Source organism: Malaclemys terrapin, chromosome 21 (genome assembly GCF_027887155.1).
Source record: "Malaclemys terrapin pileata isolate rMalTer1 chromosome 21, rMalTer1.hap1, whole genome shotgun sequence".
NCBI classification, from domain to species: Eukaryota; Metazoa; Chordata; order Testudines; family Emydidae; genus Malaclemys; species Malaclemys terrapin.
Genome location: NC_071525.1, coordinates 8,362,656 through 8,387,196, shown reverse-complemented (window position 1 = coordinate 8,387,196; position 24,541 = coordinate 8,362,656). Strand labels below are relative to the sequence as shown.

Genomic DNA, 24,541 nt, shown 5'->3' with positions numbered 1-24,541 from the left:
CTTCACATAGAAGAATATGACACTTTTCCATACCCTACAGTTACAAATAAACGATAAGAAATCTACTTTAGTTCTGGTTCAACAACTAGAATTCATCGGAGCTTACCTAGACTCGATAGAAGCCAAATCTTTCATTGAACAGATTCTCCAGAATGACCACTCTTTTATCCGTAGTCACAGACAGTCCAAGGGTCTCTGCATGCACTTGCCTACAACTATTAGGACACATGGTGACCTCTATCTTTGTGATCAAGCACAAATGACTACACGTGCGCGGTCTCCAGGGATGTCTGAGCACAGTCTACATACCACGCAAGCACAGTCTAAACAGACTACCACCAAAAGTCATACAGTCACTACAATGGTGCATAAACCCATGCAATATGTGCGCAGGTGTCCCGTTTCACCAAGACCCAACATCCATCCAGATGCCTCACTGATCGGGTGGGGTGTACAGTTGAACCAACACACAATCCAAGGGAAATGGTCTCCCGTGGAGTCGTTATTACACTACAAGCAGTTTGAAACGCGTGCCAACATTTCCTACCAATGATAAGAAACAAATCACTAGGAATAATGACAGACAACGTAGCCTGTATGTTCTACAAAACAAGCAGGGAGGCACACGATCTCATTCCTGTGCACAGAAGCCATAAAATTATGGAACTGGTGCATTATCCACAATATTGCCATTACTGCGTCGTACCTCCCTGGGCCAACAGAACACAATGGCAGACACATTGAGCAGACAGTTTCCCCAAGAACACGAATGGGAACTGAACAATGACATCGCACAACACATATTCCTCATGTGGGGGTCATCGCACATCAGTCTGTTCACAACATCACAAAACCGCAAATGTCTGCGGTTTTGCTCATGAGCAGGACTAGGACCGCAATCCCTAGGAGATGCCTTTGTCATCCGATGGAAGGTGCCCCTCCTGTACGCATTCCCACTGGTACCGTTATTATCCAGAGTGATATACAAGATACGGACCAACAGAGCCAGGATTGTACTGATAGCTGCGACATAGCCCAGACAGACATGGTTTCCATACTTGAACTGCACTTTGCACCCCATACACCCTTCTTCTCCGTTGGGATCTTCTCTCTCAGGATGAGGGTCAAGCTCTTCACCCGAATCTGGGAAAACTCCACCCGAAGGCATGGCTCCTCTATGGTTCCATCACGACAAACTAACCTGTTTGGGAGAGGTTTAAAAGTTGTTGCTAAACAGCAGGAAACTTACCATGCCTACCACTTACCTCCATAAATGTAAGAGAGCCTCCTCATGGTGTCATGACAGCCACATATCAGCACTTACAGCGCCGATACATTCGATTTTGGAGCACATGTTGCATTTGAAACACTTGGGGTTATCTATTAGTTCACTTAGATATACCTCGCAGCCATAGATGCTTTCCACCACAAGATAGATGGTTTTTCAGCCTTCATGCACCCCATTATGAAACACTTACTTGCAGGCATTTAGAACATGTACCCTGAAGTCTGCAACCCTACATCAGCATGGGACCTAAACTTAGTCCTCCAAGGTCTTACCAGAGCCCCTTTCGAACCACTTGCTACCTGTTCTTTACTACATTTATCAATGAAGGTAGCGTTCCTGGTCGCGATCACCTCAGCACGTAGAGTGGGTGAAATTGGGGCCCTCATGGCCCATCCTCCTTGTACCATATTCTTTAAAGACAAAGTGACTATGGGACCACACCCTAAATTCATACCAAAGGTATCTTCATCATTCCATCTCAGTCAGCCTATCCATCTACCTGCGTTTTACCCTAAGCCAGCTGGGTCTACACAGGAATCTATTCTCCACACTCTAGATGTTTGAAGAGCACTAGCATTTTACCTAGATAGAATGAAACCTTTCCATAAGTCACCAAGAACGATCAAAGGGCACAGCCATTTTGAAACAGACTATCAAAATGGATTTTGAATTGCATCCATTTATGTTACCAGCAACAGAATATAGAACCCCGACAGGGATCAGAGCCCATTCAACTAGATCAATTTCTGCCTGGACCGCATTCTTACATAATGTTCCAGTCAGAGAAATATGCCAAACTACCCCTTGAGATTCTGTACACACGTTCACAAACCACTACATAATAACTCAGAGTTCAGAGGCCAATACAATATTTTGCCTTATGGTACTAGCCTCAACTGTACAGCCAACTCTGAAACCCATCCTTCCATAATGGGGTACTGCTCTACAGTCACCTGAAGAGGAGCACCCACAGGGACAGCACTTGAAGAAGAAGAAGAGCAGGTTACTCGCCTTGTGCAGTAACTGAGGTTCTTCAAGATGTTTTTCCCTGTGGGTGCTCCACTACCTGCCCTCTTTCCCTCTACTTTAGAGTTTGCAGAAAGGACTCTGTGGTAGAGAAGGAACCGAGGGGGTCGGGCCGCACGAGTGCTAAGATGAAGCGCCAATGATACGGTGAGACAACTACTGCACACGCGCGTCCCAACTGGGCACTGCTACTGAAAATCTCTGATCAGTGGTGCCGGGACGCACCGACCCCTGAAGTGGACCACCCAGAGGGGGACACATTTCGGAAAACCTCTGTTACTGCACAAGTTGAGTAACCTCTTCTGCTGGAAGTGGAGTAGATGCTTCTCTTTTCTCTAATTCAATGCTGAATCCAGTGCCCCAGCATGTTAGGGGAACTGCTGTTGCCAGTTGTATAGTCTTTCAGATGTGGTATAAAACAAAGGTCTTGACCACTTGCGGTCACTAAAGAACCAGTGCTGCATTTTGAAAGAGTAGAGATATTAAACTGGTGCATTGGCCAATTTTAAATTTGAATAATATTATTTCCTTGAACTTTTCCTGCTGTTTGAATTGAATAATGGTATTCTTCTTCACTTCCTATCCTAAAATTGGTGTGCTGTTAAGCAGCTGCTGTGTTTAATTTCAGAGGTGGCTAAAGCAATTTCTCTCTATACTTTGTATTTCAATGTATTACGTTAATAAAGAGTGTTAGGATCCTTTGGGATTAAAGGGGCTGTATAAATGCACGGTTATTATTATTCAGTGTCCAATAAATCTACTTAATAATCAGATACCAATTTTTTTTATAGAAAAATTGATCAGATGTGTAGGTAATAGGACAGGTGCTATACCTTTATTTGAAGTAGTAATTCATTTATTGAAAAAATACCATATATATTTAAGAATCACTATATAGTATATTTGTGATAAATATTTAATAGTTTTAATGATAAAGGTTGATTAGGGAGATACTTTAAATCAATCACAAAAAAAAATACAAATCCTTGTGGTATTGACATGCTAATTAGATTAACACTAATAAACTAAAGCTTACGGGTTACTGATTGATAATATTCAATATTTTAAAAGTCTGTTAGAAATACGCATTAATCAGTAAATCTGAACTTGCTAGAAGAGTATCAAAAATTTGTTTTTTTTTTAACTTAGGGGGTGGTCACTATCCAAGTGATTCCAAATATCTTCTAACAGGTTGGAGCCACAGAAACTGAATTAGAATAGTTTTTTGTCACATCTGAAATTATTATGATTCTATGATAGTCCTGCCAAAGTCTGACACACTCTTATTTTGCCCCTCCCCCCTTTTTTTGGCTGTCTAAAAATAAGAATCTTGGAAAACTGCTGCCATGATACTCTAATCCAAAGCTCCAAGGTCTCATCTGAAAACGAAACCTGACTGTTCTCTCTTCCTTTCTCAGTCCCTGCTGCATAGAGTCTGAATGTGTCAAGCAAACCCTTTGGGCATCTAGAACATTGGAGGCTTAGCAAGATTACTAACATAATGCTGCAGGCTAGTTAGAAAATTTCAGTATGTGTTCTGTAAATCACAGAAGTATATAAAATTGTCTTCCTAATGAATTAGATGCTTGCAATACTGTTAATGCCCTGGCCATGAACAGCTGGTATTACATTTCTACATATCTGTCTCTCCAACAGTTATATTAAAAGGAAGAGGTGTGGTCTCAGTTAACTAAGACCTTGGGGTTGTTTTTTTGGTCTGGCTTACAGAAATGCATTAGCAATTGGCACTGTGCAAATGTCACTGCCTTCTGTTTTTCTTTTAATCCTTAAGGAAGAGATTAAAAACTTCAGTCACATAGACTGAGCCAAGCCAAATGAGGGTCCCTATCATTCTTCACAGTTATTTTTCGTGTGTGTGTGTGTGTGTGTGTGTGTGTGTGTGTTGTAGACTGTCTTTCAGTCACAGGCTACCTGACCTAGAAATGAATGAAGAATTATAGTGTGCAGCATTCCATGTGTTGCCAAAACTCTGTTCAATTCTGGATGGCAATGGCACAGGAGCGTACGAGCTGCATCTAAATATTGTGCCTACTTCTCAGATCATGGTGGAATACTGTATGTTGGGACCGATGGTTGCCACAGGATGCTCTAAAGCAGGGCCGGCTTTAGGACCTGCGGGGCTTGATTTGAATACCGGTGGCCGTCCGGGTCTTCAGCGGCACTTCGGTGGCGGGGGGTCCGCTCCACATCTTCCGCGGCACTGAAGGACACACACACCCCGCCGCCAAAATGCTGCTGAAGACCCCGGAGCGGACACCCCACCACCGAAATGCCGGAGCGGACCGCCGCCGGGTGAGCCTAAGGCGCGGGGCCCTCTTAGGCGTGGGCCCCTCTTACCCGCGGGTTCTGATTCGGGGGAATCGGTCTAAAGCCAGCCCTGCTCTAAAGTGGAGTGAGTCTGAGGTCTCATACAGTTTCTTAGCCATCATTTGGCCTAAAAAGTAACACTATGGCTACTACAGAATTCTGATGCAAAGTCTTTTAACTAAAGAGGTGTGTGTAAGAGGAAAATACTCTGGAGAAGCTGAGGGGGAAGCTTAACAATGACCACATGGTACTGAGGCAGAATAGCATCCCAAATGCATGGAATGTATGACTGTCCGATGTGCTGATATAATAGTATATGAGACCACTGTCTGTAGACCATTGTGCAGGAGTGCGAGTTTGATGAAGTTGGGATATATATTGCTTTTTGGTATCTGTTGGAGATGGAAGTGAAAGCCTTGTGGAATGTTGGAGTGCATTATCGAGCGCTGTAGGCAATATGAAAGTGCACAAGTCTTAACTTCTTATTTCCATGCTTTTAAGATTTTAAGTGGATGGAATGTGTCCATCAACCTTAACTGCTACTAAACTTAGTTTTGTGGTGGTGGTGAGGGTTTTTTTTGTATTTTTTTTTTTTAATTGTTGCTAATATCAGTTTAAGTTTGCAGAATGCTTTGCAATCCCTTGAGATGAACGGAGTTGTAGAAACATGACTATTTTCTATCTCTCTCTAGAGCCCATTAGTTTACATACATTAGGCTACATTCTTCTTTTGGTTGCTGTCATACTTCTCCATTAATATCAATTGGATTACTGGTAGAACAGAGAAAAACTTGGCCAATTAACTTTTAAGACCAATAAGAATAAAATTCTTTGGCTGTGAATGTGGACTTTTCTTTCTGGAACAGTGGTGTTATTTGAGCTGATGCCATCTCTTACTATGTGACTTTGGCTCACAGGGGAATCCCTTTAGGCTTGCTGCCAGCAGGGTCTGAAGTGGCAAAGTGCCAGAGAGACATCTGTCACCTCTACAATCCCTGCAATATCTACTGGCCCAGTAACTGTGAGGTTCAAATCCTGTTATGAACTGCAGACTACATTGAAGGCTCAAAAAACGAGCCATGTCTGGAGCCATCCCAACTTTCAGCAGTTAGTTCTTTACATTCTTAGGTTGTCTTGTTGCATTTTGCTTTACACTCATTAAAAATAATTCCAAAATAGAGTTGCAGAAGTCCATTAAAGCTCATCCATCTTCTCCTAGCCAATACATTATTGTTTCTTATTCAATGCTGCATGCAGGCTAGCAGACCTAAAATTTAACTTCTCTTAAACAAGATCCACCATGTTGATTAAAAAGTCAGCTTCTGGGCCTGTGACCCTACAGTAAGAAACCCTGTGCAGGAATTCCCTTATGGGCATGTTGTCCTTTTCAGTATTAAAATGTACTAGACTCTAAGACCATGTCTACACTGCCACTTTTGTCAGCAAATCTCATGTCGCTCAGGTGTGTGTGTGTGTGTGGGGGGGGGCGCTAAGCAACATAAGTTTTGCAGGCATACAGGATAGTGTGCACAGTTAGGGTTACCATTCGTCCGGATTTACCCGGACATGTCCTCCTTTTTGTGCTAAAAATAGCGTCCGGGGGGAATTTGTAAAGCACTCACAATGTCCGGGATTTCCCCCTCCCCCTGCACAGCAGAGCGAGCGGCTGGGAGGGCTGCAGGAAAGTCCCGGGCTGGACTCCGGAGCAGCTGGAGAGGAGCTCCGCCCTGCATTCTGAGCAAGTGTCTCAGCACAAAGTGCAGCCCTCCCCTTTTGCAACTGGGAGCGGTTTCTGCCATGCAGGGTAGCAAAACGGGAGCGAGAGCACTTTGTGCTGATACAAGGGCAGCTCTCCCCTGCAACCCAGTCCGGACCAGGGACCGGGTTTTGTTGTGCAGGGCCAGGGACCGGGTTTTGTTGTGCTGGGGAGCTCAGCCACGTGTCCGGCTCGCACAGAGCCCAACACCCTGTTCTGAGCAGCAGGGTAAGGGGGGGCAGGAGAAGGGGCAGGGAGGTTCTGGAGGGGGCAGTCAAGAAACGGGGGGGGGGCTTTTTGGGGGGAGTGGAGAAAGTTTTGGGCAGTCAGGGTACAGGTAGGGGGTAGGGTCCTGGTGGGCAGTTGGGGGGGGGGTCTTAGGAGGGGGCAGTTAGGGGACAAGGAACAGGGAGTCTTAGGTAGGGGGTGGGGTTCTGGAGGGCAGTTAGGAGCAGGGGTCCCAGGAGGGGGCAGTCAGGGGACAAGGAGCGGGGGGGGTAGGGGGCTGGGAGTTCTGGGGGGGAGCTGTCAGGGGGCAGGGGTGGGGAGAGGGATCGGAGCAGTCAGGGGACAGGGAGCAGAGGGGTTTAGATGGGTTGGGAGTTCTGGGGGGGGCTGTCAGGGGGCAGGAGTGCGGAGAGGGATCGGAGCAGTCAGGGGACAGGGAGCAGAGGGGTTTAGATGGGTTGGGAGTTCTGGGGGGGGCTGTCAGGGGGTGGGGAGTGGTTGGATGGGGCGTGGGAGTCCCAGGGGTCTGTCTGGGGGTGGGGGTGTGGATAAAGGTTGGGGCAGTCAGGGGACAAGAGGCAGGGAGGCTTAGATAGTCCTGGGGGGCAGTTAGGGGCTGGGGTCCCAGGAGGGGGTAGTCAGGGGACAAGGAACGGGGGGAGGGTTGGGAGGTCAGGGGGAGTGGGAAGTGGGAGGGGCAGGGGCGGGGCTAGGGCGGGGCTCCTCCCGTCCTCTTTTTTGCTCGCTGAAATATGGTAACCCTAGCACAGTGCTATGTCAGCGGGGGAGCTCTCTTCCATCAGCCTAGAGCAGCTACACGAGCGATCTTACAGCGTCACTGCTGCATCACCGTAAGCTCACTAGTATAGACATGGCCTAACTCCCCTTCAGAAGAATTATTCAGAAGAAGGGGAGTAGAAGGACATAGTGGAGAGGACAGCGTTACCTTTGTGTCCATGAATCAAATAACAGAATTGCAGAAGTTAAAGATGGACAATATCTGTTGGTTCCTCTAGTCCATTTCTCTGCTGGAGCAGGATTGTTCCCTACTGTTCAGTTTTAAATATCTGAATTGATTAGGCTTCCACGACTTTCCTTGGGGAGATTTTCATAAATGCATCTCACTTCCAGCAAGTATTTTAAATTGCCATTCAGTCTACATGTTCCCTATTTTCTTCAATTATTCCTACTACTACCTCTGTGCCCCACCTAAATAATTCTTGGTGTTTACATACATCGCTAGAAGGTCCAATATTTTCTGCCAGCTTTGACAGTGTTCCCTAATTTAAAAAAAAAAAAAAAAAAAGCAATGCTCTTATGAAAATGTGGAAGGTGTCCATCTTTCATGTTAGTGTGACAGTTTTGATTCAATAATTTCACTGTCAAATAAAAATATAATTTACATTCCTATAGCACTTTTCACCCCAAGAAGCAAAGTGTTTTACACACTTAAAATATTGAAACAGTATAAGGGAATATTTTCCCCATCTTTAATACACAACAACAGCCTGACAGGATACAGCAAATACAACAGTTTAGGACAAGAAGTGAGAGAGAATACTATGCCCAGTTAAAACTACAAGGGGAATTTTGGTAGGCAGATTATAATTTCATTGGAGTGATAGTCCACACACATTGGACTCTTGCTGTGCTTCACACACACACACCCATCCCCACACACACCCGTGCAGAAGACTGATTCTTTTGGCATGCACACACACACACACGGAGGAGACTGATTCTTTTGGTCAGTGGTCACCCTTGGTGCCCTCACACCTCCCCATCTGACTGAATAAAGGGAAAAGCAGGCCCAACTGGCCCTCACTTCCTTCTTACTGCCCATGGCAGCGAGTTGAAACCCTGCAATGTCTACTTGCGCTGCACACTCTGTCATTTTTTTCCTTAGCCTTGTGTATAATATCTGATTGGTGAAGTTTTCTCTTTTTTGCACCCATTGGTTTTATTTCTATATAATTAGATAAGTTACCCTTGTGCTGGGGTACTAGCATTATTGCAGAATCTAAGTCACCAGGATTTAAGACCTGTTCCTTGTGTGATGCTTTGATGCCTATTTATGATGGGCACTCTTGATGCCTGCTATGCCTTGGATGAGGCAGTGAGTTTATCCATGTTGGCCTCAGTTGATGAGTCTAAGGTTTTCTAGGACCTGATGAAAAATATTGCAGAAACCTTAGATTTAGCCCTTGAAGTTATATGAGAGAAGCAGCACAAACTCATGGATATTCTACATCCCTCTATGCTAGTCAGGCTTGCCATGCCCATTAATAAAGGGCTTTTGGAGCCTGCAAAAAATATCCAACCTGTCTACATTCAGAAGAGCTGACCAGGACTACCACATTCCTGATCAGGGATTCAAGTATTTTTATTTTCATCCAGCATTGGGTTCTCTTGTAGGGGCAGCAGTTCAGGAGAGATCAAAACAGCAGGGACTTCCTAGGTCCACACTGAGAAAAAAGGATAAAAAATGGTGCCTTCTTCAACTGCATGGTATATTTGTCAGCTAGCCTTCGGATGAGGGTGATTATCAGGCCCTCATCTCGAAATATGTTTTTTTTTTAAACTGGGATAAGTTGTCTTAGTTTATAAACAAGTTTCTCAAGGAACCCCAGGAGAACACAAAGTCTGTCATGGCAGAGGGACAGCTGACTGCCCACACTTCCCTACAGGTTGAGCTGTACATGTTTAACACTACAGCATTCACAATGGCTGCTGCAGTACCCATGAGGAGGTAATAGTATCAGTCTTTGGGGATTCCCAGGGAGGTCCAAGCAACAATTGAGGATCTCTCCTTTGAGGGTAACAAACTTTTCAACACTGGAATGGATGAGGCCCTCTACTCCTTGAAGGATTCAAGGGTGACTACACTCTTCAGGCGTCTATATCCCGACCTCAACCGGGGAAGCAGTCACTTCAAGAGCCATCCTTCATAAAGCACTCCTCTAGCCAATATTACAGTTGGCCACGGAGGACCTCGGAGCCTCTGAAGAGGGGACAGATACTATCGCAAATGGTCCTCTGCAGCCCCACAGACTGGGGTTTCCACAAGGCAGCAGGTTTGATACCCATTGCTAAGAATGGATAGTATAGCCTGATGTTCTTTTTATGGTCAAGGGCATTCACCAAGGTTGTGACAGCTTATGTGAGGAGACAAGGAATCACAGTCTAGCCTTACTTCAACAGGCACACTGCTAGCTGGGCAGAGGAACACGGCCGGATTCTGGTTAACCTCTGGTGCGAGGCGAGCAAGACATTCGACTTCAGCAAGAGCATGAGAAATGATCATACCTAAAAAACTATATCCGAGTGGCAGACCACAGACAAAAATCCACACTGATTTGGAGTATAGAATTTATAGGAGCACTGTTAGGCTCCAGATCAGCAAGAGATTACCATCAAGTGAGATTCCAAACAAAATGTAGGTGAAACTCCTGCAGGAACACGAATGAGAACACGTCTCAGACTTCCAGAATACATGTACTTACATTGTGCAGCATGCTAGACTTCACCTACGCTCTGCCTGACATGGTCTGGGACATCACCATTCAGATCCCATACCTGGACACAGTTTCCTTACATCTGACAGCCTGGATGCTGGCTAGATGACATCCACCAAAAGAAGCTGTTCAGCTGAGGTTCAGAACATTCTTCTACAAAGCAGGAAATATTTAGCTAGATTTAATTGCAAAGCTAAATGGAAGAGGTTTTCTGTTTGGGCATCACCACCAGCTTTCTCCCTTAAAATCACCAATAGTGGACTCTTTGGTAACCCTGAAACAATCTTGGCTTTCCATCAGCTCCATCTAGTAGTAATATCTGAACATCATCTTCCTATCTAGGGGTCACAGGGTATTTTCCCACCCTCAGTGGCAAGATTTCTGAAGGGCCTTATACATGGCTTTTCCTCCAGTTTGGGCGTCCCACACTCCTGGGACTTCAGTACAATACACCCTCGCTATAACGAACCTGTCGGGATCCAAGCCATTTGTTTGTTATAGCCAGTGGTTCATTATAGTGACAGAGCCCTGCTGCCCGGAAGGGAGTGTGGGGAGGAACGAGAGGAGAGGAGGCCGCTGACAGCTCCTCCAGCCTCGTGGCTGTGGCAGGGCTAGAGGAGCTGTCAGCCTCCACTGCAGTTGTGGAGCTCGAAGTGGACTTCAGGGACCGGGTTCTTTATAGTCGAAGGTTCATTATTATGAAGGGCATTGTAGTGAGGACATACTGTATAGTATTACCAGGGTTGATGATCCCCACTTTGAGCTCTTAGCAACTATACCACTTGTCAATGAAGACTGCATTTTTGATAGCCATTACATCAGCTCAAAGGGTAGAGGCAACTCAGGTCTTCATGACTGGTCCTCCTTATATGGTGTTTCATAAGGGCATTTTCACTCTTAGACCTCACCCAAGATTGTTTCTCAGTTCCATGAAAACCAATCCATTCACATCCCGGTTTTCTTTCCCAAACCTCATTCAGCCCAAGGGGAAGTTAAACTTCACACACTTGATGTAGTATGGGCACTGTCCTTTTACTTAGAACTAAACCATTCAGCTCACACCCAAACTATTTGTGGCCTTTACTGATAGAAATAAAGGACAACTTGTATCCTCTCAGAGGTTACGTAGGTATGTTTGCAATTGCCTAAGGATATGTTGAGAGTTAGCAAGGAGAGAGCTCATTCTATTAGATCTCAGGCAACCTCTGCTGCCTGTTTGAGGAATGTCTCTATCTATCTGAAATTTGTAGGGCAGCTACATGGTGTCCAATCTACACACTTACAAGACACTGTTCCTTAGTAGAAGCTTCCAGATCAGATGCTGGTTTAGTAGGGCTGTTCTGCAGTCATTTATTTAAGTAGCACTCGTAATATGTACCTCCAAGCAATGGGACAATTACACTGCTTTTTAGTCACCAAGAATAAAATCTGTCAGGGCAATCACTTGAAGAAAGAACGATTATTTCCTCTATATTAACTGGGTTCTTCGAGATGTGTTGTCCACACAGATTACACAACCTACCCTCCTTGCCCAGTTCTACTAATTCCTACTTCTATGGGATTCTCTATTGGTGAAAAAACTGAGGGGTGATTGGGTTCACTCTGCCCTTTATGCGCTTGGGAGTGTGGGAGGTGCAAGGGCAACTGGAGCACAGGCATAGCCCCAACTAACACTGCTGACCAAAATAATCCTATCTTGCATGGATGGGGTGTGCCCACTAAAAGCAAAATCTTTGTGGACAAAGCTTCTCAAAGAACCACAGTTACTGCAGGGTATGTAACATTCTATTCTAGTTGGATTTTGGCCAAGATACTACTGTTAACTCTTCTTGTTGTACAAATGTTGCCATGGGATCTTTAATGACCATGATTGTTCAGGACCTTGGTTTTATAACTGTTCTGAAAGATAACATATCCTCGAGCACAGACCTGCTAATATTAGTTCAGTACTGATTTGAAGAATAACACTTCTTACTGAATTGCCAATGGTACTATATGAAATACTCATTAAAAAGAGATCCCAGCAAAATTCCTTTGTTTCGGGTTGGCAAGTTCTTACCTATACAATCTTATTTTGCCATTTTGATACAGTCTCTAATTACATGATCACACTGTTTTTTCTGCAGGACCCCTGCCTCAATCAGTGCACAGGAACAATGCTGCTGACCGAATGGGTAGCTATGCAATACTTCTTTTTATCCTCATCATTTAATGTCTGACCCCATGCCTTTTTTACTGCACACAAATTTAAATCCTGAATACAATATTATAAATTTCCTCATGGGCTTTTCTTTGAAATGCGTCACTGTGGTATCTGAGTAGTTCATAAACATTAGTGAATGAATTTCATCTTTGCAATATCCCTGTCAGGTAAGATGGTATTATCCCCCATTTTATAGATGAGGATGTGAGACAGATTGAAGCCAAAATCGTCAAATGCCCCACTCATTTCAGGAGCCCAATCTGAGATGCCACAGGCTTGATTTTTATTCAGAGTACTTAGTGTTTTTATAGCACTGTATATGTTCAAAGCACAGCTCCATTGACTTCAGTTGCAGTTGTGAGCTCTTAGCACTTTTTCAGAACAGGTCTCAGGTGTGCTAAAGTGGGAACCCAGAAAATGAGGATGATCCAGTGGGCACTTGTGGAAAGTTTTTGGATTAAGTGACTTACCCAGTATCAGACAGGAACTCAGTGGGAGAGGCAGGGATAAATTCCTGTTCTCTACGGTTACATTCAACTGCCATAAGCACAAAACCCACTTTCTCCTCTTTCAGTCCCTTGCTTCATTCACTACACACCTTCCAACTTCTGCAACAAATGAGGCTGGTTCATACAGATGACACGGCCTCATTTGTTACACAACCTTGATTCATTCCCAGAGCACCTTTTAGTCTGTTCACTGAATGAGGCAGAGATTCTGTGGAAAATATATTCTGTGATCATGTAATTAAAGTCTGTATCATAATGTATATGCACAAAGGGAGTGAATTAAAGTTGCCTGTGCAACCTTAATTGGGCATTATCTAACTTTTACATGCTGAACTTTGCAACCACAATGTTCTTTTGACATAACTTTTTTTTTTTCTTTTTTTTAATTTAACTTCCTAAGCTTAAAACAAAACAAGTAAACTGCAAAACAGAAATTCCATCACATAGAATTTTATTGCCCCCACATGGGTCATCAGCAAGACTGGCACCTTTAGGTCCACAGCATAGACTTCAGTTAACAAGACTTATTTCCCCTAGATGGCTAGCCCACATGGAGGATAATGAGATGCACATTTGACAGTGAGTTTCACTGCTATTTAGTGGCAACAGAGGTCTGATAGGACTCAAGAATCCTGAATTCTATTGCAGGTTCTGTAGCGGAGTATGTTTCAGTGGTTAAAGGCCTTTTTGCCCTATTTTCCCCTTTCCTAGTATGTCCCTTTCCCATTCTGTCCAGTTCCCTGTGGCATCTGTCCCCTTAGCCTGCTCTGTCTTCCTCTCCCTTCTCTTGCTCCTTCCCACCCCCTTTCTTTTGTGCAGTCAGGTTGTTTCCTCCTATTCCTTCTCCATCCTTCGTGCTGCCTGGGTGCCAACTGAAGAAGCATTGAGCGCACAGGAGAAATTATCTCCCTGTTCTCAGTTCTGGTGCCACAGCAGCCCTCTGGGTGCCAGGAGGGGCAGTTGCAGGGACAGTCCTGCTAAGCCCCTACGTTCCCTGCAGCCCTAAGACTGAGCATGCTTAGTTGCACTCTGGGAATGGTGCATGGTCACTGTGGTTGACATAAAGGAGCTGTATGGGGATGGTGCACACAGAATCTTTGGAGAATAATGGAGTCAGTGCCTAACAAACCTCTGTTAAGCCATCCGTGGCCCCACAAAGCCATAGGACCTCCTAGTCAACCTCCTCCTGGCCCTGGCTAAAACGGCCATCTATAAAACCAGGGAGAGGAGGTTGGCTGATGAGGTCTCCTGCGACTGTGGGGCCTATTTCCGATCCTCCATCCACTCACTCATCCGGGCAGAGCTCCTCTGGGCAGCATCCGCTGGCTCCCTTGACGCCTTCGAGGAGCAGTGAGTGCTGTCCGGGGTTCTCTGCTCAGTGTCCCAGTCAGGTTCCCTTTGTTTGACCGTTTGACCTCACTCCTGTGCCTGTTATCTCATTAGTTGTCCCCTGGAATTATTTGGTTTCCAGGCCCTGTGGATCCTCCCCTTAGGCTGGGTGGGGAGGCGGGGGGGGGCAGTGGTCCTTTAGGAAAACTCTGTTGAGCATGTGCAAATGAAGATTTTCAGATGCTGATAGTCAAATTTGGGTATTTTTTCATGGGGATGACAAAAGAAACATCCTCAACATCAGGGCATCCCTCTGGCAAATATAAAGTTCCTGCTACATAGCCAATAGATTCATAGATTCTAGGACTGGAAGGGACCTCGAGAGGTCATCGAGTCCAGTCCCCTGCCCGCATGGCAGGACCAAATACTGTCTAGACTATAGATGTTAGAACTTCTCAACAAAACACTGTAAGAATTTTTCTAACGAGTAGAACAACATATTTTTTTTTAATCTCTCTCACTCTGAAATGGTGAACCATTTTATGCTGAAACTTTCCTAAGAAAATTCAGCCTGAGGCAGACACCTGTCATGGAAAAATTTAGCCTGGACAGTCAAAATCTTGCAAAATTAACTGCAACTGAAAATGCCATTTTATAAGGGAAAGTGTTAAGCAACTATATAACGAGAGTAGCAAAACCAGCACTGCATGTAATAGTAACAGGCAATGCTATTCCCTCAAGGAGACCCATTAGGTACATAATAACTCTTTGAGACCAAAGGGATTGTGATGGAATATTTCACATACCATGTAATATCAGGATATTGAATTCAAAGGACACAAGATACTATCTTTGTCACAGACTTAAGCCCAGCATGTAGGCTAGGCAAAAAAAGAGTTATCATTCTTTAATTAAAAAAAAAAAAAAGTGAGTTTCTGAACTGAAGGGGCAAAGGCCTTAAAGTATTTTAGGATATTCTCATGACTCTAGGGGTAGGCAACCCATGGCATGCATGCAAGCTGATTTTCAGTGGCACTCACACTGCCCGGGTCCTGGCCACCAGTCTGGGGGGCTCTGCATTTTAATTTAATTTTAAATGAAGCTTCTTAAACATTTTAAAAATCTTATTTACTTGACATACAACAATAGTTTAGTTATATACTATAGACTTATAGAAAGAGACCTTCTAAAAACGTTAACATTTGTTACTGGCACACAAAACCTTAAATTAGAGTGAATAAATGAAGACTCGGCACACCACTTCTGAAAGGTTGCTGACCCCTGCTCTAGTGTGATCCAAACGTGCTCAATAATGTTTCTGTATATTAAGGCTGAAAGTGAGTTTGTGTACTGTGTCTCTTGGATGTGCAGCACATGCAAGCACTGTCCAGGAGCAGGAAGAGGGGCTAAGGTGGCTTTAAGGTCACTTTTGTGCCCTCCCAGTACTGGGTTGTTCTAGGGGGCAGTGCAGCCCTCAGCCATCTCTGACTGCCTATGGTTGGCAGTGCTGCCCAGAATTTCTATGATGCTGTGCATTGTGGTTCTACTCCTGGCACACCCCTTACACTGGGGCTTGTGAGAGGTCCTGTGACAGTTTACCTTACCCTGAAGTAGTACCTGCATGCCAGTGGAATTCTCTTCTTGTCAGCTCGGAGACTTTTCTAGTCTCACAACGCTGCCGGAGCAGTGTTCAACAGCTATGCCGGGGGGTAGGAGAAATCCATCTTTGAAATTTTTTAAAACTGCCTGTGGGATTTGGATGCCCAGTTCCCTGGACAGCTTTGAAAATCTCAGATGTGCAGACTAGTAAAATGATGCATGGGAGAGGTGGGTCTTTTGGATAATATATTTTAAAATGTGTTCTGTGTAACTAATTCAAATTGTGGAGGCTAAAACTAGTCACGGAGGAATCAGTGTGAAAAATTTAAGGTGTGTAAAATAAGCAGATCTTATTTGACAACTACTTCTGTTTTTCTTCTTCCAGCTGGCAACCCTCTTGTTCAGCAAGGTGGACAGCCACTAATCCTTACCCAGAACCCAACCTCGGGACTAGGCACAATGGTAACACAGCCAGTGTTACGACCTGTTCAGGTGATGCAGAATGCCAACCATGTTACTAATTCACCAGTGAGCAGCCAACCTATCTTCATAACAACACAGGTGAGTTTTCTGTTCCCATGTACTTAAGTATTCTTAAATATTTTGAAGCACTCTACATAACTGTACTTAAGTACTTTTATGTATTCTGTACTTCGTGCTTGTATTTAAGTGCTGTTGAAGGTACCTAAATCATAAGTAACTTAAAAAAAAAAATAAAAAAAATCTGCAAGTTCTTTTTCAAACTGTCCTGGATTCTGGTTCGTCCCCAGAAACCACTGTCCTGGGTTGGGCACTTTAGGCCCTCAGTTCCAGCTGCCATGGGATTTTTTCTGTTGTTCCTGCTGTTCCACCAGCCAGGGAGGGTGGTGGCCCTGCCCTCTTCATTTCTGATTGGTCACTACAACAGGTCCAGCCTATTGGAGGGATGAGTCAGTATGGGGGAGGGGGCAGAGCAGGCAGGCACATACCTCTCAGTGTGCTTTATTGAGAAAACAAGCCCAGTAGCTGCATACCCTGCAGAGTAGGATAAGAAATGCCTGCCAGGTACTGGGCGTGCTCCAATGCTGAAGGGGCTATTGGGAAATTGGGGCCTAAGGAATTGTTTTGTCAGCTTCCGCCTAGTGCCACCACTGCCAGTCATTGTATCATTGATTATACTTCCTGTTTCATTTCCTGTTGAATTGTAAATATTCTTAGTCTTCTTTAATCTGGAAATATCTCTTCAGTCACTAATGGCGTCTGAAAATAGTGTTGCCGATTGTAGTGAGAACTTACTTCTCAGATGTTGTTGAAGATGATGGGAACTTTATTGAAGCAGTTTGTAGTTTGTGCAAACCAAAAATTCACAGACAACAGAAGGCATTCTCAGATTTCACCAAACATGCAGGTAAATAATTATTATTAATTAAATATGGTTCATTCCATTTTTTGCTCACTATATTTTCCCCTCAGTTGGACATATTTATTATTTTCTTGAACTGTTGTTTTGATATGTTTCCCGAAATTGTGATTTACTAGGCCAGAAAAGGCCATAAATACCATATTTACTCTAATTCAGTTTTTTATAAAATGCAGACCCCAAGCAGTATTTATGGTATGTTTTATACACAACTTAGCATTTGTTTTTCCTTTTGTATTTGAGCAGAATAATAATTACAAATTAATATATACATAGTTGCTCTGAATAAAATAAAATAATTTGTATTTGTTTTTTAGAGAAGTCATGGAGAAAAGGACTTTGGATGCAAGCACACTATTGATGACTTGTTCACAGCATCTGGGGAAACCCCAAAGTGAAAGGCCCCCTGTTTTGATACTTTTCTGCAGCAATGACTCTGTGATGGAGCAGTGTCCAAAGAAAAAATAGACACGCTAATTCTCAATTTTATTAGTGATATGCTGACTCTGTCAACTGTTGAAGGGTGTGGCTTTCACACTTTATTTACTGGAATTATTCCCAAGGCTGCTGTCATGTGACCCGAAAAAATAAAAATTAAACTACTGGGACAATACAACTGGAGATGCGTGGACACGTCAGGCGAGAAGCTAAATGGGTATTACCTGTCACTGGATTGACTACTAATCCAACAAGAGTCTGCAGTCTTAGGCTTCCAACACTTTGTTGGAACACATTGGTAACAATAAGATCACTTCTCTATTGACTCAGATCCACTCATAGTTTGATCTGGACTCAATAAAAATAACACTTGGCAAAGACAGTGTTAGCAGTTTTGTTAAAGCCTTCAAGCTGTTTTCAGGACCTGGAGTGTTGGAGGAGGATGCTGATAAGAAAGTGGAGGAGGATGTTAGTAAACAAGTGGACAGCCCACGTTCTGATAGATGTAGCCATGTGAGTATTGATGACGTTTTGACAAGCGATACTGCTGACTGTTCATGTATATTTTACCACCACATCTTTTTCCAATACATATGACTGTTTTTTGTACACTCTGAACTTGGTAGCAACTACTGATGCTTCTAGGGCTCTTGCTAAGAACTCTCAATACAAGTGTCTCTTCAGAAGTGTGGTGGGTAAGTGCTCTGTCTTAAGCAACACTGCATGCCAGAGTTCAAAGAGTTCTGAGATTCTGAATGACACGCTTGGAAAAACAATCCCCAAACCTACCTCTACGCAATGGAATTCAGAGTTCAGTAGCTTTCACCATATTTACAACATGCCTGATAGAGTTAATATTGTGTTAGAGCGTCTCCCGCTGCCAAAATTCTCCAACACAGAGCTGGAATTTCTAGGTGACTTGTTGCAGGTGATGTCCGCAGTTGCCACTGGACTTGACAAACTTAAGGGGAGGAGAACATAGTCTTTCTATGGTGTGGTTCTGCCTATCACGCTTGTGCTAAAATCAGGACTTGACTCATTTTTTCCAAAATACAATTCTTGCTTGGTAGATAATGTGAAAGAAGGCCATAGAAAAGGTTTGGACGTATTTTGACATTTGATGCAGCTGTGAGTGACAAAAGTGCAAAGTCATTTGTTGTTGTTTCTGTGCTACACTGATTTTTTTTTAAAAAGTTGCGTTGGCTGCTGAATCAGATTGAGAGAAAAATTTCAGAGGAAGTTCTTTTTACATGATCTGGTTTGTTGTGACAGCCTACCAAAGCCTACAGATCAAGCAACAACATCCAAAGATGCCACTAATTTCTACTGCTTTGATGATCGGCGGCATCTGATTCCCACTTAAGAATTGTTGGTGTGCAACTCCTCAGTGATATATCTCATGAATTTGATCAACTGAAAAAATATCCAGTAGTCGTTAAACTTTTCATCAAATTTAATACTACTCTGCCAGTCATGCTCCAGTGGAAAGATTATTCAGTAGTGCTAGACAAATCTTTTTGCCAAGAAGGAACTGTCTTCAGGATGATACGTTCAAGAGTCTACTGTTGTTGAAGAAAATGCCCATTTCATCAAATGAGCTGCTGTTTGTACATAATATATATATAAAAAATTATATAATGGAAAGGACATTTATTTACGTTTTTAAGTGATTTTTTTTCATTGTTGTTCCATTCTCTTTTGTGTATATAAATAAAGTTTAATCGTTGTTCTTTTTCTTTCTCTTCTACTATGTGCTTATATTATTTAGATAGTTGTTCATATATTGGCCAGGGAATACAGGCATTGAAAGTACTTGCACTTGTATTTTTTACCCATAAAATGCATAAGTAGTATTTCCACAATATATTTGTACTTCTAAGTACTTCTGTAACGATATACTTGTCACTTTATATTTAAAGTCCTTTTTATCAGTACTTATGGCAACAGAAGGGAATGGTGCTGGTCCATTGACTGGCACAGAGGAGCCTGGGCTCTTGGATCAGTCAGTTCTGTTTGTTAGTTTTATTTTAATAACAAACACACAAACATCCTGTGGAAAACTGAGAATAAAAATGCTTGGAAGAATAGCCAGCCTTGGCTAATATTTATATCAGTTTGTCACTCTGATCACTTCATATGACTTACTCTGACTAGTGCTGTTGATGTGAAAATTCCTCATTCACCTTTACCTTTTTGGGGTGGTGGGAGGGGGATTGGGGTTAGAGGATCTTTTTGAGCAGATTTTTACAGGAAGAGAAATCGGATTTATGACTTTGCAAATATAGGATCTGATCTAATGCCAACTGAAATTGATGCAAGACTTCATACTGACCAAATACTGGTTCTGCTGTGGTTGCTGAATTTGTCTCTTCCACTCCTAAACATACCTAGCAAACCTCAAAAGAAGTAATTTGGGAAGACCATTCAGAAACTAACGCCACATTGTGATAGGTAAACTTCACACTGATTATCTCTGTTTTTGGTTTGTTGAAATAAATATGTTAAAAATAATTTTGCCTCTTAAATGCAGGGATTTCCAGTAAGGAATGTCCGGCCTGTACAAAACACAATGAATCAGGTTGGAATTGTTCTGAACGTACAGCAAGGCCAAACGGTTAGACCCATTACCCTAGTCCCAGGTAAGCAGTGTATCCATTGAAACAGACTAAATTGGCATGTGGTAGAAATCTGTTGTTTAGCGTTTATTCAACTAAAGGAACATAAACTAAAAATATTATATCTTGAAATTTGTTTCCTTATCTATGTTTCCAGTAGCCCTTGAAGAGTGGGATTTTTCTTAAGCACCTCAGCCCCTGGTCCTGCAAACACTTTCCTACTGTGAGTAGTCTCACTCACAGCAGTAAAGCCAAGCACGTGTGTAAGAGTTTTCAGGATCAGGGTCTGTATGACTAAGAGTATGAGTCCCATTGAAAACTGTGCTACTTTGGAAAATCCCACCCAAAATTATTAAAAAGGGAAGAATATGAAAATGTAGTTTTCACTCTCTGATGTTTCCTCTTGCATTTCACTCATCTTGGAAAGTGAAACTATTTTCAAAGGTACTGAGCATTCATAACCTCCACTGAAGTTAGTGGGAGTTGTGGGAGCTCAATGCTGCTGGGAAACAGCCGTTAGATATCTGACACATCAAGTGGGAGCATAAGATCTAACCAGGTTTTCTGTTCTTTTTAAAGCCCCAGGTACCCAGTTTGTTAAACCAACCGTTGGAGTTCCTCAGGTTTTCTCTCAAATGGCCCAGGTGAGACCAGGTACAACCATGCCGGTCCGACCCACTACCAACACTTTCACTACGGTCATTCCGGCCACGCTTACCATCAGGAGCACTGTACCACAGTCCCAGGCACAACAGCAAAGTAAGTCCACTCCCAGCACCTCCACAACTCCTACTTCAACGCAGCCAACAACACTTGGACAGTTAACTGTGCAGCAGCCAGGGCAGTCCAGTCAAGCTACTAACCCCAAATTAGGTAAGACCTCCCAGGGGAAAGCAGTGGGACTCAAGTGTTTATAATTTGATCTTCAAATATGTGGCCTAGTGGTTAGAGTCTGGGAGTGGGAGTCCTGGGTTCTATTCCTGTCTCTGTCACTGACACACTGCGTGACTGTGAGCAAGTCACTTAACTGCTCTGTGCCTCCGTTTACCCATCTGTAAAATGGGGATAATCCTTCCATATATCCCAGATGGGTCTGAGAATTAACTAATTTGTGTTTATAAAATGTTTTGAGATCCTCAGATGAAAGACCCTAAGAAACGCAGAGTGTTGCTTATTTGTGTGTTTTGAAACATTATATATGAAGCTGTTTTTAAGATTAAGAAGGATACAACGGAAATTAGTCATTCCTTTATTATGATGTCCAATAATACAAGAATGATGGATTGTTCAAAAATAATGGCAAACAACTTTTAGAACAAATAAAAATATTGCTTCTTTCAGCAAGAGGTCCAGACAATGTAATTACATTTAGGAGGTCAGAGTCAAATACTGCAGCGAGATTCAGAAAAGGGGTGTGGATAATTTTTATGACAATCAATAACATGTATAGTTATTCACAGGACAAATCTTGTGTTTCATAGTGTAAGCTGATAGCTGGAGGGGGTCAGAAGAGTGTTGTCCTCCCCCAACCCTCCTTGTACAACTCTGGTGAATCAGGTATTGATCACGGTCAGAGTCAGGATACTAGAACTGATGGTCTAATGGTCTTATGTGGTACAGTAGATGATGGGGGACATGTTAGATCCATAGTCTGATCTGATATATCAGGATGTAGGACATGATAGATGAGGGGTCTTGCCTGGTATATCAGATCCTGTGTTCCTAAATTTTTTTTTCTCCATTGTCCCTTCTGTTGGCAGTGAGCATTGCAAGCTTTGTGACTGTGAAGAGACCTGGAGTAACTGGAGAGAACAGCAATGAGGTTGCTAAGCTGGTGAACACACTGAATACCATTCCTTCATTAGGCCAGAGCCCTGGTCCACTTGTGGTTTCTAATAGCAGCCCTGCACATGGTTCCCAGAGATCCAGTGTTTCAGAGTCATCATCCTCATCACTGAAAGGTATGGTCTGTGGCAGCCTTCTAGATTCTGCTGAAAGCACAGACTTTTAAAGATGTTCCTAACACTCAGTTTCTGAAGCAGAAAACAAGTAACTAAGCATGTTATCTAGATTGCATATAAAAGGGGAAACAGACATGTTAAACAGCTATACAGTTGAATTTCATGTCTTCATTGCCCTAAAGTTTTTCCTAGTGAGTGTTCTATATTTATCATGTGAGTTCCTGATTACTCCTTGTATTTATTACTGTGTATTCAGTGTTATCGATGCACATGCTATCATTGTTAGAATTATTACTTACATATCACCATGGGCATACAGAGCTCTTTACAGACGTGCAAAGGGGCAGCTTCTGTGCTACTTCTCCTGCACAGAAGGCACATCTCAGTGGGAGTGAGGCAAAAGTTGGCATTAAGCCACCTTTTGTGCCATCCAGATTCTGGACTTCTGCCCTGGTTTGGAGGTGAGGACAAGGAGTTTGAACTTGATGTGGATGGGGGGAGGAAGTCAATGAAAGGATACAAGGAGAGTGGAGTGTGATTGGAGTAGTGGGAGAAGATGATTTTAGCTGCAAGATGTTTATCAGGAAGTTCTTAGGACACCAGTGACTGTGTTGTGGGAAATGCTGAGTGTGCAGTGTATCTCCTATGAGCTGTCATAAATCTGCACGTTTTCATACCTTTCCTCTCAAGTCCTGTTAGCAGTTAACATTATTACTCTTGAAATGAATCGTTTTCAGTGGGGCCAAAAGTTAGGTCCAAGTATTTATTGAAATGTAGGGGTAGTATCAGATTCCAGTTCTGGCTTATCCAGTTTTTTATTATTGTTGTTATTATTGTTATTGTTATTACAGTCAGCTCTTCTCCTGTCCCCACATTTGATTTACAAGATGGTGGCCGGAAAGTCTGCCCAAGATGCAATGCCCAATTTCGAGTGACTGAGGCTTTAAGAGGACATATGTGTGTAAGTAACCATTCTGAGATGAAGAATTCATTAGTCAGTACTGTTGATTGTATAGGCCAGTGAAGAACAGTGTTCTCCCCCCACAGAAGGGGCTTGGGTAGGACAATCTGATGGGGGAATGGAAAATCTGCCACAGGATCTTTAATAACTCCAGGCAGGCAGGACCTTGTTTTATATCTTGTTAGAAAGGACTGTCCCTCCACTAGCACTGCCCATCCTAGCACCAGTCTCACCCAGCCATACTGACTTGGAGAGAAGAGCATTCACCTCACGACTTCCTGAAGGTTGCTTGGTGGGCTCCTATCCCAGCTATCATGAGGCCCAGCCTGCTTAGCTTGTGCGAACCAATGAGGTCACAGCCCACGTTGTACGCGTAGTGATATAGTAACTGTGACGGACAATCTAATCATTAGTGTGGCTTTTCTTTTTCCTGAAGTACTGCTGCCCTGAAATGGTTGAATTCCTCAAGAAAGGAAAATCCCTAGAACCTGAACCAAATATTCAGCCTACAAAGCCTCCATCTCCAGAAAAAACTGCAGCTGTTGCTTCACCGCCCTCCTCCACACCTGTCCCGGCATTGTCTCCACCCGCCAAAGCTCCCGAGCAAAGTGAAAATGCAGGTGACTCGTCCCAGAGCAAACTCATCATGTTGGTAGATGATTTCTACTATGGCAGGGATGGTGGCAAAGTGACTCAGCTTTTGAACTTCCCCAAGGTTCCAACATCCTTCCGGTGTCCACACTGCACCAAGAGGCTAAAGAACAACATACGGTAAGAGGAATGCCACATGCCCCTATAACAATACCTCACAGTTCTTGGATCTGCACATCTCAAAGTGAGTTACTATGTCAATCAATTAAGTTCCAAAGCCCCCATTATAGGGTAGGTAAGTCAGAAACAGAGGCACGGAGAGGTGAAATGATTTGCCCATGATCACACGATGAGTCAGTGATAGAGAGCTGGGAACTGAACCCAGAACTCTTTTGGCTAGAACAGGGTTCCCAAACATTTTTCCTTGAGGCCCTCCTGCAGCTGCAGTAGGCACTGCGGCCCACTATTAGCACTTCTTGCTGCTTTCCGGGGGGGGAGTATATGACTTGAGCTGTTCAGGGGACGGCTGAACCTTTAAATTATGCCCTCCCCACTATCAATGTATAGAGTTTGATAGTGCTCCCTCCCACCTTACCCACCAGGTAGGTGAGCCATCATCCCCTCAGGGTGATCAAATGGGAAATCAGGCAAGGGGCTGTCTAGCATGCAGCATGGCTGCCACGCATCTATCAGGGAGAGGGCATCGTGGAGCGTGCGCAGCCCCTCGCCTCAGCAGGGAGCAGGGCCAGCAAAAGGGTGAAGGGGCCAGGCAGATGCCACATCCAGCCCCCACTG

General features: G+C 43.6%; 1 protein-coding gene across 12 annotated transcripts in view; it reads left to right on the top strand.

Moving 5' to 3' along the window:
* The window catches only part of POGZ (pogo transposable element derived with ZNF domain), a 66,520-nt gene that overhangs the window by 19,030 nt on the left and 22,949 nt on the right, over positions 1-24,541 (top strand). For 5 of the 12 annotated variants that reach the window (XM_054010531.1, XM_054010526.1, XM_054010523.1 and 2 more), the window contains 7 exons: positions 12,268-12,315; positions 16,167-16,342; positions 20,149-20,257; positions 20,813-21,106; positions 21,994-22,194; positions 23,046-23,155; positions 23,592-23,926. In XM_054010531.1, coding sequence (XP_053866506.1) covers positions 12,268-12,315; positions 16,167-16,342; positions 20,149-20,257; positions 20,813-21,106; positions 21,994-22,194; positions 23,046-23,155; positions 23,592-23,926 — 1,273 coding nt within the window. Of the gene's footprint in view, positions 1-12,267; positions 12,316-16,166; positions 16,343-19,948; positions 20,070-20,148; positions 20,258-20,812; positions 21,107-21,993; positions 22,195-23,045; positions 23,156-23,591; positions 23,927-24,541 lie in introns of those variants that run through there. The other 7 variants (XM_054010534.1, XM_054010532.1, XM_054010529.1 and 4 more) reach the window with 4 other exon arrangements.